This window comes from Arvicola amphibius, chromosome 15 (genome assembly GCF_903992535.2).
Source record: "Arvicola amphibius chromosome 15, mArvAmp1.2, whole genome shotgun sequence".
Classification (NCBI taxonomy): domain Eukaryota; kingdom Metazoa; phylum Chordata; class Mammalia; order Rodentia; family Cricetidae; genus Arvicola; species Arvicola amphibius.
The window spans coordinates 31,471,981-31,484,836 of record NC_052061.1 but is presented as its reverse complement, the minus strand read 5'-3'; the positions used below and the strand labels follow the sequence as shown (position 1 = coordinate 31,484,836).

The 12,856-nt window shown below is 35.5% G+C and overlaps 1 protein-coding gene across 7 annotated transcripts in view; it reads left to right on the top strand.

Annotated features, from left to right (window-relative positions):
* Positions 1-12,856, top strand: part of Nfat5 (nuclear factor of activated T cells 5) — an 82,824-nt gene that overhangs the window by 41,247 nt on the left and 28,721 nt on the right. For 4 of the 7 annotated variants that reach the window (XM_038312284.1, XM_038312287.1, XM_038312286.1 and 1 more), the window contains 3 exons: positions 3,079-3,637; positions 8,589-8,781; positions 12,589-12,779. In XM_038312284.1, the coding sequence (XP_038168212.1) occupies positions 3,079-3,637; positions 8,589-8,781; positions 12,589-12,779 (943 nt within the window). Of the gene's footprint in view, positions 1-2,568; positions 2,631-3,078; positions 3,638-3,704; positions 5,375-8,588; positions 8,782-12,588; positions 12,780-12,856 lie in introns of those variants that run through there. The other 3 variants (XM_038312288.1, XM_038312290.1, XM_038312291.1) reach the window with 3 other exon arrangements.

The following is a 12,856-nucleotide window of genomic DNA, read 5'->3' as shown; positions in this document are numbered from 1 at the left end:
TCTGATTGCTTATAATTGAACTTCCCATGATCCCCTCTTTGAGTGTAAATAGTTTACTAGTACAGCAACTCCGAACTCAGGAAACATTTACTAATTCATTATAAATAGTTTTGGTTTTTTGAGACAGGGTTTCTCTTTGTAACAACCCTGGCTCTCCTAGAACTAGCTCTTATAGACTAGGCTGGCCTAGAATTCACAGACATCTATGTGCCACTTCCTCCCAAGTGCTAGGATTAAAGGCGTGCACCACCATTGCCCGGCTATAAAAAGCATTTTAAAACAGAGAAATGAATAGATAATGAAGTGATGCATAGGACAAGGTCTAGAAGCCTCAGTCTCAAGTAGGAGTTTGGCCGTGCCTCTTTCTTGGGACATGGTGTGTTCTTGTTCGCTTTTCTGGATATCTGAATTAAGTCTGTTTGAATTTTTATATAGAAAAAAATTTGAAGAGACTTCCATTATATAAATAGGATTGACTAAATTTTTGACTGTTGTTTATTACTCTAACCCCCAGGCCTTCTGCTGCCTGGAAGTTGGAGGATGGGTGAGCAGTAACCCTTTTAGGACATAGTTTATTCTTGTGGCAACCAGCCTCTCCTCCCATTTTATGTCACTTAGCAACTTTCCCCAAATCACATTATTAATACAGTCTCAGGCAGTTGAAAGGTGTTTGTCATAAATTAAAACTAAAAAGCAAGAGAAACGCTGTCAAGGAAAGCACCAAGCAAACAAAACCCAATTTTATCTTTATCATTTTGAAGTAGAAAGACAAAACTTTAACTACAGATGCTTATTACTCTATTTAATGTAGGATGTTGCTAGGAGCTGTAAGCCAGGAACCCTGGATCAAATCAAAACAAATATATCAGAATATGCCAACTATATATCATTTGCTGTTGACTTCATTGTAGCTTTGCACATATATACTTTCCCTTTGTCCTTGGCAGGGATGCTTGTATTTTGCATTCTTGTGTGAATGAAAGTTAAACTCAAAAAGGAGTGGGAGAAGTGCTTTAGAAATACAAGTTCACAACATTCATGCTGCTTTGTGTCATCCATTGCAAATAGTGCATGCTGTCTTCTAGTGTTTCTCTGAAAAATCAAGAATATAGACACAACTATCACAAAATTTAGGTTCATTTATAGCTAATAGTTGGAACAGATGGAGGAACATTAGATATATCTTTCTTGTTTTGTCCAAAATGAGGATCATAGCATTTTCCAAAGGGGGGAGGGTAGGGAAAGGAAAAAACTTTAAACCCAAAGTGGCTACAAATCAGCTTCTAAATTGTCATTGACATTAGCATCTAGATTTTGTAGTTTTTACAGCTCTTTAGGAATATTTATTTACTAAGAAAACATTGCATTAATGCATGATATAAAATTAATAAATTTTTCTTTAAATTGGAATGCAGTTTAAAAGTGACTGAATTTTCTAGTTTCAGCTGCTGCATTTGACAAGGATACAAACTAAAAAGTGGAACTGGTGTCATCTACTCCTTCAGGTTCCTTGACTTATGGTAGTTGGGAGAAAAATTTTGAGTGTGGCATTACATAGATCACATTACGGATGGCTAACATGACTGTGCTCTTCAACCTTGACAACAATGGAAAATTTGGGGGTGGTCGTCATTCTTTCATGTAATTTACATGTTGAGTTCAGCTAATTTACTAGCACAGCCTTTTATTATCTGACCATTGACTTTCTTACATTTTAGCACTATAATTGGCAATGAATATTGTGATTTCAGTAATGGTACATCAATTTAAATAATAGTACATCAAATTAAATTTTTATCATACAGTTTTAAAACTGGCATAAATGGCTGTGGACACAAATTTAAGCACATTACCAATTTTTCTTTATGCGTTCAATTATATCTTGTACACAATAAAATAGTATTTTTGAAATTACAGGTAACGTCCAGCCTAAGCAGTATTAATATGTCTTGAGTTTATGCTGTTAAAGGGTGAGAGCAGCAGTGTTGCCAGCACTACTGCTAGTTGCCAAACAGTCTTTCTGCAGATATTTATGTAAATCTACTTTTTTTTTGCTATGCATACTTGATAAATAATTGAAAATATTTTTATAGGAATTCTGGTGTTCTAGAAATTTTCATGCTTAATTTTTTTGTTAAACTTTAGACAGTAAGATTTACTATTCACTACCATATATAATTAGCAGGCCTTTTAAAAGAGAGCTAATAGGTAAGGAGCTAATTTTTGAGCACATGAGACTTTAGGACAAGTCCATCTAGTAGCCACCCTTTGCTGCTTTTTATTCATTCTTAAAGGATGGGTTTTTTTTGTTACTCTTAGTTTTGATGTGCTATTTTTAATCTTTGAGATTCTCAGTGGCCAACCTGTTTATCTTCTACAACCAAGCATGTTCCCATTAAGTCTTCCTCACCTCTCATGGATTTTACAGCTATAGTAATGGTACCAGTTCCATTTTGCCTCCAGTTCAGTTGATTATCTTTTTTTCTCTATTTATTTTTCATTTTATAATTGGTATCTGGAATAATCAGCAGCTCTTTTCTCATTTATTTTCTCATATTTTTATTCCAGGATTTGCCTCTGAAGCAGGGAGTGTCTGCATTAAAAATGACCTGTAGTTCTCTGCTTCATAGGTTAGAAACTTATTTTAATATTTTGTGGCTAAGCACAGTCCCACTTTTCAAATTCTATAATGAATTATTTAATTGGCATTGAATGTGGACCACAAACATATATATTTCACATTGGGGTTTTCTGTATTACTTTAATGATTAAAATTCAACAGAACATTCAGCTGAGGCAAAAAAGCTTTATTCTGGCTTTACAGCTTAAAACACTAAAATAGATTTTAAAAAAATTATCAATTATAACAAAAGTAAAAATGCTATTTGGGCATTTTTAAAAAAATTGTATTTCTTAGGCTTTGTATTGCTTAAAGCATTTATATTCTAAAACTTAACCAAATTCCAATTATTCGTTTGGGGAAAACAATCACTTCACAAATCACATTTTCATTGGGACTGCTAGCCAGCATAGGTGAAAACATGTATAGTGTATTTACTCTTGGATTGTACACTGCAGATGCTTCTTCAGCTCCCTCCTCTTCCTCCATGGGCGGTGCTTGCAGCTCCTTTACCACCTCTTCCAGCCCTACCATTTATTCTACCTCAGTCACCGACAGCAAGGCTATGCAAGTGGAGAGCTGCTCCTCAGCCGTGGGGGTAAGTAACAGAGGGGTAAGTGAAAAGCAGTTAACCGGTAACACAGTCCAGCAGCATCCATCAACCCCGAAGAGGCACACAGTGTTGTACATCTCACCACCACCTGAGGACTTGCTGGATAACAGTCGGATGTCCTGCCAGGATGAGGGGTGTGGATTGGAATCTGAGCAGAGCTGCAGTATGTGGATGGAGGATTCCCCCTCCAACTTCAGTAACATGAGCACCAGTTCCTACAATGATAACACTGAGGTACCTCGTAAATCACGAAAACGAAATCCAAAGCAGAGGCCGGGGGTCAAACGACGAGATTGTGAAGAATCTAATATGGATATATTTGATGCCGACAGTGCCAAAGCACCTCACTATGTGCTTTCTCAGCTTACCACGGACAACAAAGGCAACTCAAAAGCTGGAAATGGGTTGGTATCCACATTTTTTAAAGTTCTATCAACATTATGCAAAACAACAGTAAATCATTCCCAAATTTTCTTAATTCTCAGTTCAAATTTGCATATAAAGCAAAAATGCTAATTTTATCCTTGAAGTACATGAAATTTTCAACTTAAAATAAATTTTACTAGAAAAAATAATTTGAAAATAGCTGTAGATTATAGCAAAGGAATTTTGTTCTGGGTTATGTTTAGGGGTAGTAGAAAAGATCTGTTTCGAAATAACTTAAACTTCAGATGGGCTTATTTTAAAAGAAATAAGCAGCAGTGTGATGATGCTAGCTAAAACACTTAAATGTTCTCCAGAAGCTAATTTGTTCTTTTAGCAGTTTATTTCATATGGTTCATTCCATTATATTTTCAAACAATTTTATGTTTTATTTTTGTTTTTCATCTTTACTTGATGAAAACAAGAAAAAAACAAAGATGACTCAATTCTCATGTAGGTACCTCTGTTTGAATCTTTTTTTCCTTTGATACATTTTCCTAGTTCAGGGCTTTTAAAAAAAATTGTCCCACTGCCCTCTGGATTCTGTTTCTTTCTTGAAGGATGATGAAGCAGGATCATGGGTACATATTTCATCTGTGCCTTTGGTGCACTGCTCACCAAATATATCTAAATGGTTATATTACAGAATATTCCATTACAAATTAGCATGATTTACTTTAGGATTCCTTTAGTGTTTTAATTGTAATATTTAGTTGCTAGACTTAAATTTTATACAGTATATTCAGTAAAATTTAACTCACTAGTTTTTAAGGAGGCAGACTATGATTCCTTAGGTGACCCAAGATCACTTGGAATCTGTGCTTGCTGCAAAAAAATAAAAAAGCCTGAAATGTTAGATTGGCGTACTCTGTGATGACATCTTTGATCTGTTACATTAAAAATCCAACTCAGTATTATATTTGTTGTAGTCAATATTAAACATGTCCGCAAATAATTCCCTGTGTGCATTATAAATTCGTAAGTCATTTAAGCAAGAATTAGTTAAGTCTATACTTAACATGTTTGAAAACCCATAATAAAACTCATTTCCTTATAGTCTAACCTGAAAATTAATTTGAAAAAATTAACATACTTTTTTCCTTTATACTTTTATTTAAAACTTCTTTAGAATGCTATACTTAAGTAATTTAAATGATTTACAGTTTCAAAAAGTCTAGATTAGGCAATTTCCAAAAGCAAACAAGATATATGGCCATTCCTAGTCTGTCACATTTTAATAGTCCAGAACTTGAAAAAGGAGTATTTACTCAGCTATAAAATGTAGGTTAAGGTTCTGAAACATGATGAACACCCCGAGTCATGTGAGGAAGTGTGACTGATGGTACAGATCTGAAAGTTGTGTGAATGTCAGGAAATGTATGTGTGCTTATTTGGGATGCAGTGGAAAAGGTCTTTATAAATTTTCAGAGAAAGATATTTTCCTATTTGTACTGAAATAATTATTAAAATTACCAGTTAAGAACAGTAAAGTTTGGACTTGGGGATGGCCAGCTTCAAACAGTGATTTACTGTTGCTGGTTGAAGAGATTTCCTGACCTGCTTTTTTCTGCTTCTGCTTTTGTATGATAGATATATCTTAGAAATGATTTGAGGTTACCAGGGAAAGTATAGTGACATTGGTCAAGACAAACCTTTTATGAAATAATTCATGAAGCAGAAACTCCATCAAGCAGCAGAAGAAATGCCCATCTTCTTAGGTAATGGAAAATTATTTGACAATAGTCTGTGGAAATGATGAAGAAGTTTAAAATTTGAATTTATAAGAAATATATTGAGGAAAGGATGAAACCAAATGTAAAATACATGAACAACCTATTCTTAATCTGTAGTTGGAGCTTATTGCCTATTTTTCCAATGATGAGAAAGATGTTAGAAACATGAAACTTTGAAATGCTTTGAGAGATAAGTAATATAGTCTTTAATATGAGGTGACAACAATTTGCAGTTTATATAATGCTAAATATCTATTAAATGAACTTTCAAGTGTGCTGCATATAGAAGTTTATTTATCTTCATGATGCCAGAAGTCTTGATAACTGATGGACAGAAAGACAATTACTTTTACAACTAAAAAATTAGAGCTTATTAAGGAAACATCTGTTTTCAAAAAGTTGCTTGTTTGTAAATATTGCTGACCATATCATTCTTAAATTCTTCAGCTACAGTCCTGAGAATCAATAGCACAGTTTCATCTAAAGTTCTAGAAGTCTAGATATATCATGTGCATCTGAAAGTCATTTAAGGCCTTTTTGTAGTGAAAATTATTTTTATAACGTAGGTAACCTGTAGGAATATCTATCTAGCACAGAAGGACCTGAATGTCATTCTAAGACTTCTACGTAGAACATGACACATAACGTTGTCTGTGGTAGTTGTCATTTAGATGTCACCTGCCTTTGATGTCTAGTCCTGCAAAAATCAATCAACTAATCCCCCATGTAATGAATTGCTGCTTGCTTCCTTTTTCTAATGTTTTACCTTAACAATTTACAAATTGAATTGCTACTCTTCTAAGAATTAGTTGATCTTTTCATTGTTTTATGCGTCTGTAGATAAAAATATACATGTTTTCCATTTTTTCATTTAAACCTAGAGAATAAAGAGAATTTTAGAATATAATTTCAGGGCCAGGCATTGTAGATGGTAAATTTGTGAAAACTCAGCAAAAGAGAGGCTAAGGTAGTGGGGTTTTGAGAAGGAGACCAGCCTCACCTGTAGTGAGTTCAAGACCAGTTTGGGCTGTGTAGTAAGAGCTCTCTCTCAAAAAAGGAAGGAAGGAAGGAAAGCAGAAGCATTTTCAGTATTTTAGAAATTTTTTATTACTTCCTTGTGATTGTTTTTAGTGTGTGTGTATTTAAATATTTAATTTTTTAGCACATACATATTAATTCATTCAACAAATATAGATACTTATTTTACAGGAATCATTGTTATTTACTTTCAGAATACTAGCTTGACTGGTATAAATATAAAAAGCATAGCTGATAAAATTAGTTGTCATTCCAATTTTCTTAGTATTTCAGTCTAAAATTTATCATTTTTATTATGACTAATACATATGAACTATAAATTTGAAAAATACAAGAAAGTAAGTAAATAACCTATAATTCAGTCACTCATGTAAACTACTATTATTATTATGCTATAATTTCTTTTAGTTCTTGTGTGTGTGTGCATATATATGTGTGTGTGTGTATACACACACACACACACACACACATATATATATATAAATATGTGGGGCATATTTTTTCATAGTTTCACAATACTTCTCCCCCCCCCCCCCCCCCCCGCTTGGTAATAAGATAAATACAAACAGATTATTATAGAATCTTGTGTTTAAGACATTGTACACTCTTCAAACATTTGAATTCACCCAGAACTCTAAAACAAACAAACAAATTTCTTGCCCCCATTGTTCTGGCTTCAGCCTAGTATTTTTATTCATAGATTCATTCCTCTAGGGCCTTTAAAATGACTTACACATACAGGTAATCTTTGACTTAGTAGTGTCAGACTTAGGTGAACGGCATTTCTTGTCCAGTTAAGGTCTGGTCTTGCCCATATCCTCATTATAGAAGCTCCTTTTTCTCTTTGCTTTCCTTGTCCATTTCTTCTTCCTGTTTGCCTTCATCAGCAAACAGCCTATGTGGACTTTCCCTTGCTACTGAATTCTTTATCAGTGCTATCCTTTCCCCCACACTTCTGCCCTTTTCCTAGGTAGTTCGTTTATTGAGTGACTGCCTTTTCCTTTGTTCTTACCGTTGAACAACAGCTTGGTTTACCTGGATTGGTAGAGTATGGGGTCAGGTTTAAAGCTGCTCTTTGTTTTTAGAATCACATTATTCTGCTAGGGACCCGGCTACTTCATTGTGAGTGAAAGAGAATGGCGGCCCGACTTTTCCAGAGCACAGGGACGATTTCAAATCTGCTTCATGTGTTTGGAGGGGTGGGGGGTTGTGTGTGTGTAGGAGTTTATTCTGTGTATTTTTATCAGGTATTTGCACTGCATTAACTACTTCATTAGAAGCCCTAATCACAAATTTGGGTATTATATTATAAACAAAAAAATGCTTAAAACAATCTTAGAACCAGGCATGTGCTTGGGGTAGGTAGGGCAGCAGATCTTCAACTGTTGAGCAACTTGAAGACAGCCTGGGATATATGAGATCCTGTCTCAAAAACCTACAAAACAAAGCTTCCACAATTAAAAAAAAAAAACAAAAACAACAACAAAAAAAACCAAGTAAAATTACCTTTGCTATAGATAGAGCTCAGATAAGATTTTTATTGAGCTTTTACTGTTTAACCAGTCACAGATAAAAATAATCTGAAAAATCACACTTATTAAAGTAAACCTTATTTCCCAATAAAAATTGAATCACTGATTTTTTATTATAAATTTCTTATTTTGATTTACTGAGAAAGAGATTCAAAAGGATATTTCTGATTAATGATTGGCATATACCTCCATTGTCAATCTTTTAGGCCTTCTGTCTGTTGGTTTAGTAGTTCTTACCATTCCCTTTTTCTTTTGCTTTGCAAATCTGATTTAAAAAGTAATCATGATCTTTAGTTTTATATAAGACTCGTGTGAGTTTTACATTTCATTTTAACTGAATTGTAGTGTGAAAACAAATTATTGCATTGTTTTCCTTCTACCACCCAATGGTTTTTTTTCTTTTCCCTTTCCAGCTTTCTTTTTCATGGCATTTAGTTATACTTGGCTCAAAAATATTTTAAAGATACTTTGGTTATATAGGATGTTTCTTCCTTTAGAGTGTATTCTATTTTATCAATAATCTAAACAGTTATTTTCTATGTTATCGCCTCTCTGTTTCTTCCTTTAAGTAGCTTTCGTAGAAAACTGTTTCTGATATTTTCTTCCCATGTTGTGCTTTGGTTTCTCAGAACATTGGACAACCAAAAGGGAGCTGGCGTAAAGAAGAGCCCTATGTTGTGTGGACAGTATCCTGTTAAAAGTGAGGGGAAGGAGCTGAAGATAGTTGTACAGCCTGAAACCCAGCACCGAGCTCGGTACCTGACAGAGGGCAGCCGAGGCTCAGTAAAAGATAGAACACAGCAAGGCTTTCCAACGGTGAAGGTACTCATTTTATTTTGTAATGTCTGAAGACTGGCCCATGAGATGACTTTGTGGGTAAAGATTTATTCCCAGAACCCAAAAAGAACGGACTCTACTTAGTTGTCCTGACCTCCACACACCCATGCCACGGCACAAACATGCCCAAATACGTGCTCCCACACACAACCATCAAATAAATGAATACATGTAAAAATAATACATATGTATGTGATGAATTTCCTTCAGTTTTATTAACATCAGACAAAGCTTCCTGGAGTAGAAGGATAGAATTATTAGTTAGCTCAGTATAATAGAAAACAAATGTCTAATTGGACCATAAGCCAAATAGTATTTAAATAATATTTGAATTGTTGTTTGTTTAGCTGGTTGGTTTTGGTTTTTTTTAATGTTTTACTATAACCCAGGAACTCAATATGTATAGTCCAGGCCAGCCTTGAATTCATGGCAAGCCTCCTGCCCCAGTCTCCTGAGTGCTTGAATTATAGGTATGAGCCAACATGCCTGGTTAAATTTTAGTTAGAAAGATGAGGGTATGTTCTGAAAAGAAAAAAAAAATATCTGTAGTTCATCATTTATTTTCCTTGTTTGTTTGGTAGTAATAGTAGATTCATCCGAAAATATTTAAGAAGAAATTTTAAAGTGAATGCAAAGAAACATAGCAGAAATTGCTAAGAACTTAACCAGACTTCTAGCATATGCATTCATTCGTTCGTTTGTTTACTCATTCATTCATTCATTCATCCATCCATCCATTCATTTATTTTTATGTATGAGTATTCTGTCTATATATACAAATGCATGCCAGAAGAGGGCATCAGATCCTGTTATGGATGGCTGTGTGCTACCATATGGGTGCTGGAAATTAGGACCTCTAGAAGAGCAGCAGAATGGTTTTTTAACTCTTTCTCCTCTGGGGGCTCGCACCCAGCTCCCAAATAAGTACATGGAGACTTTATTCTTACTTATGAATGCCCGACCTTAGCTTAGCTTGTTTCTAGCCAGCTTTTCTTAAATTATCCCGTCTACCTTTTGCCTCTGGGCTTTTACCTTTCTCAATTCTATATACCTCTCTCTTCTTACTCTGTTACTGACTGTGTGAGTGGGTGGTTGGCCTCTGGGATTTTCTTCTTCTTTTCTTATTCTTCCCTCCTCTCTTCTATTTTATTCTTTCTTTCTGCCTGGCAGCTCCGCCTATCCCTCTCCTGCCTAGAGATTGGCCATTCAGCTATTAAACAAATCAGGTGTTTTAGACAGGCATGCATGTAACATGGAGGGCCGGTTTGTTGGGGTTTCTGTCCCGCCCGGTACCCCACAGCCGGCAAGTCCCAAAGAAAATCACACAGAGATCTCCATAAGTTATAAAACTAATTGGCCCATTAGCTCAGGCTTCTTACCAGCTCTTATCACTTATATTAACCCATTATTCTTATCTATGTTAACCATGTGGCTCAGTACCTTTTTCAGTGGGGCATGTCACATGTTGCTTCTTCAGTGGTCTGGGCTGGATGCCAGGAATGGGCTTCCTCCTTCCCAGAATTCTCCTGTTCTCATCGCCCCGCCTCTACTTCCTGTCTGGTTGACCCCGCCTATACTTCCTGCCTGGCCAATCAGTGTTTATTTAAAACATGATTGACAGAATACAGACAATTATCCTACACCACATACAGTTTCACAGTGTTAAACAAATGCAATATAAAAAATGCAATACATCTTTGCGTCATTAAACAAATTTATTCCACAGCATAAACAAATGTAACACATCTTTAATATTCTACAACACTTAACCTCTGAGTCCTTTCTTTAGCCCCTAGTAGTACATGCTTTTAATACCCAATATTTAAGAGGCAGAGACAGGGACGGGAGAGATGGCTCAGTGGTTAAGAGCACTGATTGTTTTTCTAGAGGACCAGGGTTCAATTCCCAGTACCCACATGGCAGCTCACAGCTGTCTGTAACTCCAGTTCCAGGGGACCCAACATCTTCACACAGATATACACATAGACAAGATATCAATACACATAAAAAATTACTATATATATATATATACACACACATATATATAAAAGAGGCAGAGACAGGCAGAGCTCCATAGAGTGTTCCAGGCCAGCCAGGAGTACCAGTCTCAAAACATAAGAACTTGGAAAATAAAGAGTTTCAAAGATATCAGAATTACCTTTTAAGAACTTTGACTTGTAGTAAAATTTTACTACTTGGTGTATTTATTATAAAGAAAGTTATCATTGAAAATATGGACTGTCATTCATTTCACACTTGAATGAAATGATTGAAGCTCAGGATTGGGAAACTTGTCTATGATCATTTATTTACATCAGTGTTACCACTCTGATCCATCTGCAACCAGTCCCTCAAGTCCAGGACACATAACAGGCAAGAGAGAAACTCAAGTTTTGCTTTGTGTGTGTCTAGCTGGATAGTTTAATAGTTTTGTCAATCTTCTTAATCTGATTATCTGCCTTTAAGTTCTGCTTGGTTTAAGAACTTACACAGTTAAGTGTATTAGTATTAGATTAATTGCCTCACTATGATAGGAATGAACTGACTGCCCTGAGCAGTTCATTTACTCACTCACTCACCAGACACTCAAAAAACAAACAAACAAACAAACAAACAAACAAAAAAACCCAAAATTTTTTACGTTTTCTTTCTCTGCTAAAATATTATATTATCAATCTGTAAAGGGAGGCCAGAATGGATACATGTTTCCTTATTTCTTTGTCTGGTGATGTTTGTCTACTGCAAAGAGATATAATGGGATAGAAAGATGTGACATTTTTGTAATTTTTTTCTTGCATTTTTTAATCAATAACTTCAGTGTCTTTTACTATAAAACATTATATTCTATATATGAACTAACATTTATTTATGAGAGTTTTGTTAGAGGCTTATAGTGATCATGTATCTGACCATAGATGTTCTGGCCCAGGATTTTATGAAGCAGTCTTTAGAAGTGAACTTCAATTTTCTGTCATTTCAAATGCTTTTCTTCTTAAACTGCTTCCGTAGTAATAATTTATCATATATATTCTCATTTGATGATGAAGACGTTGCTGTTAATATAATTCAGTGGTGGTAGCAGATCCCAAGTAATCTAATCTGTATACTCTCTGAGCAATTGCGTATCTATTCCTATCTGCTTATATAAATAGATTTTGTGATAGTTTAGCTTAGACATTTCAAGTAATTTAAAATGTAGTTATTGTAGAACTAGTACAGTATTTTTCTTTATTTTGGTTGTGAGCCTGGCCTTTGATGGTTGATCCATCTCTCCAGCTCCCCCTGCATACTTTATGTTTTTGTGACAGGACTCTGTGTAGTTCTGGCTATCATGGAATTCACAGAGATCCACCTGTCTGTACTGTGCCATCAGGCCTGACTGCAGTTTTTCTTTATAAGAAAATGTTTGAGCTGGATTGTGGGTAGAGTACTGACTAGCATTTGTGAGCATCTAGGTTTAGTCTTCAACACACCAAAAACAAAAAGGAAGGAAAAGAAAAGTTTACATAGTTTCTTTTATGTTTAAAACTAGATGTAGTCCAGTTTTAAATATAGTATTTGATTTTGGTTTTTGAGACAGGGTTTCTCTGTGTAGTTGTGGCTGTCCTGGAACTCACTCTGTAGACCAGGCTGCCTGGAACTCAGAAATCCGCCTGCCTCTGCCTCCCAAATGCTGGGATTAAAGGCATGTGCCACCACTGCCTGGCCAGGATTTGATTTTGAATGTTGAGTTTATAATGAGCTTATTTAAAATGCTACCTAATGCTTATGCTACATATTTTCTGGTTCCAGCTGGAAGGTCATAATGAACCGGTAGTGTTGCAGGTGTTTGTGGGCAATGATTCTGGTCGAGTGAAGCCACACGGATTTTACCAAGCCTGTAGGGTAACTGGGCGAAATACCACCCCCTGCAAAGAAGTGGACATTGAAGGGACCACTGTTATAGAAGTCGGCCTCGATCCTAGCAACAACATGACACTGGCGTAAGAACTTAATAAAATCTCTCTCTTTCTCTCTCTGCTTCTCCCTTGCCCTTCTCCCCTCCCCCCCTTTCCCTTTT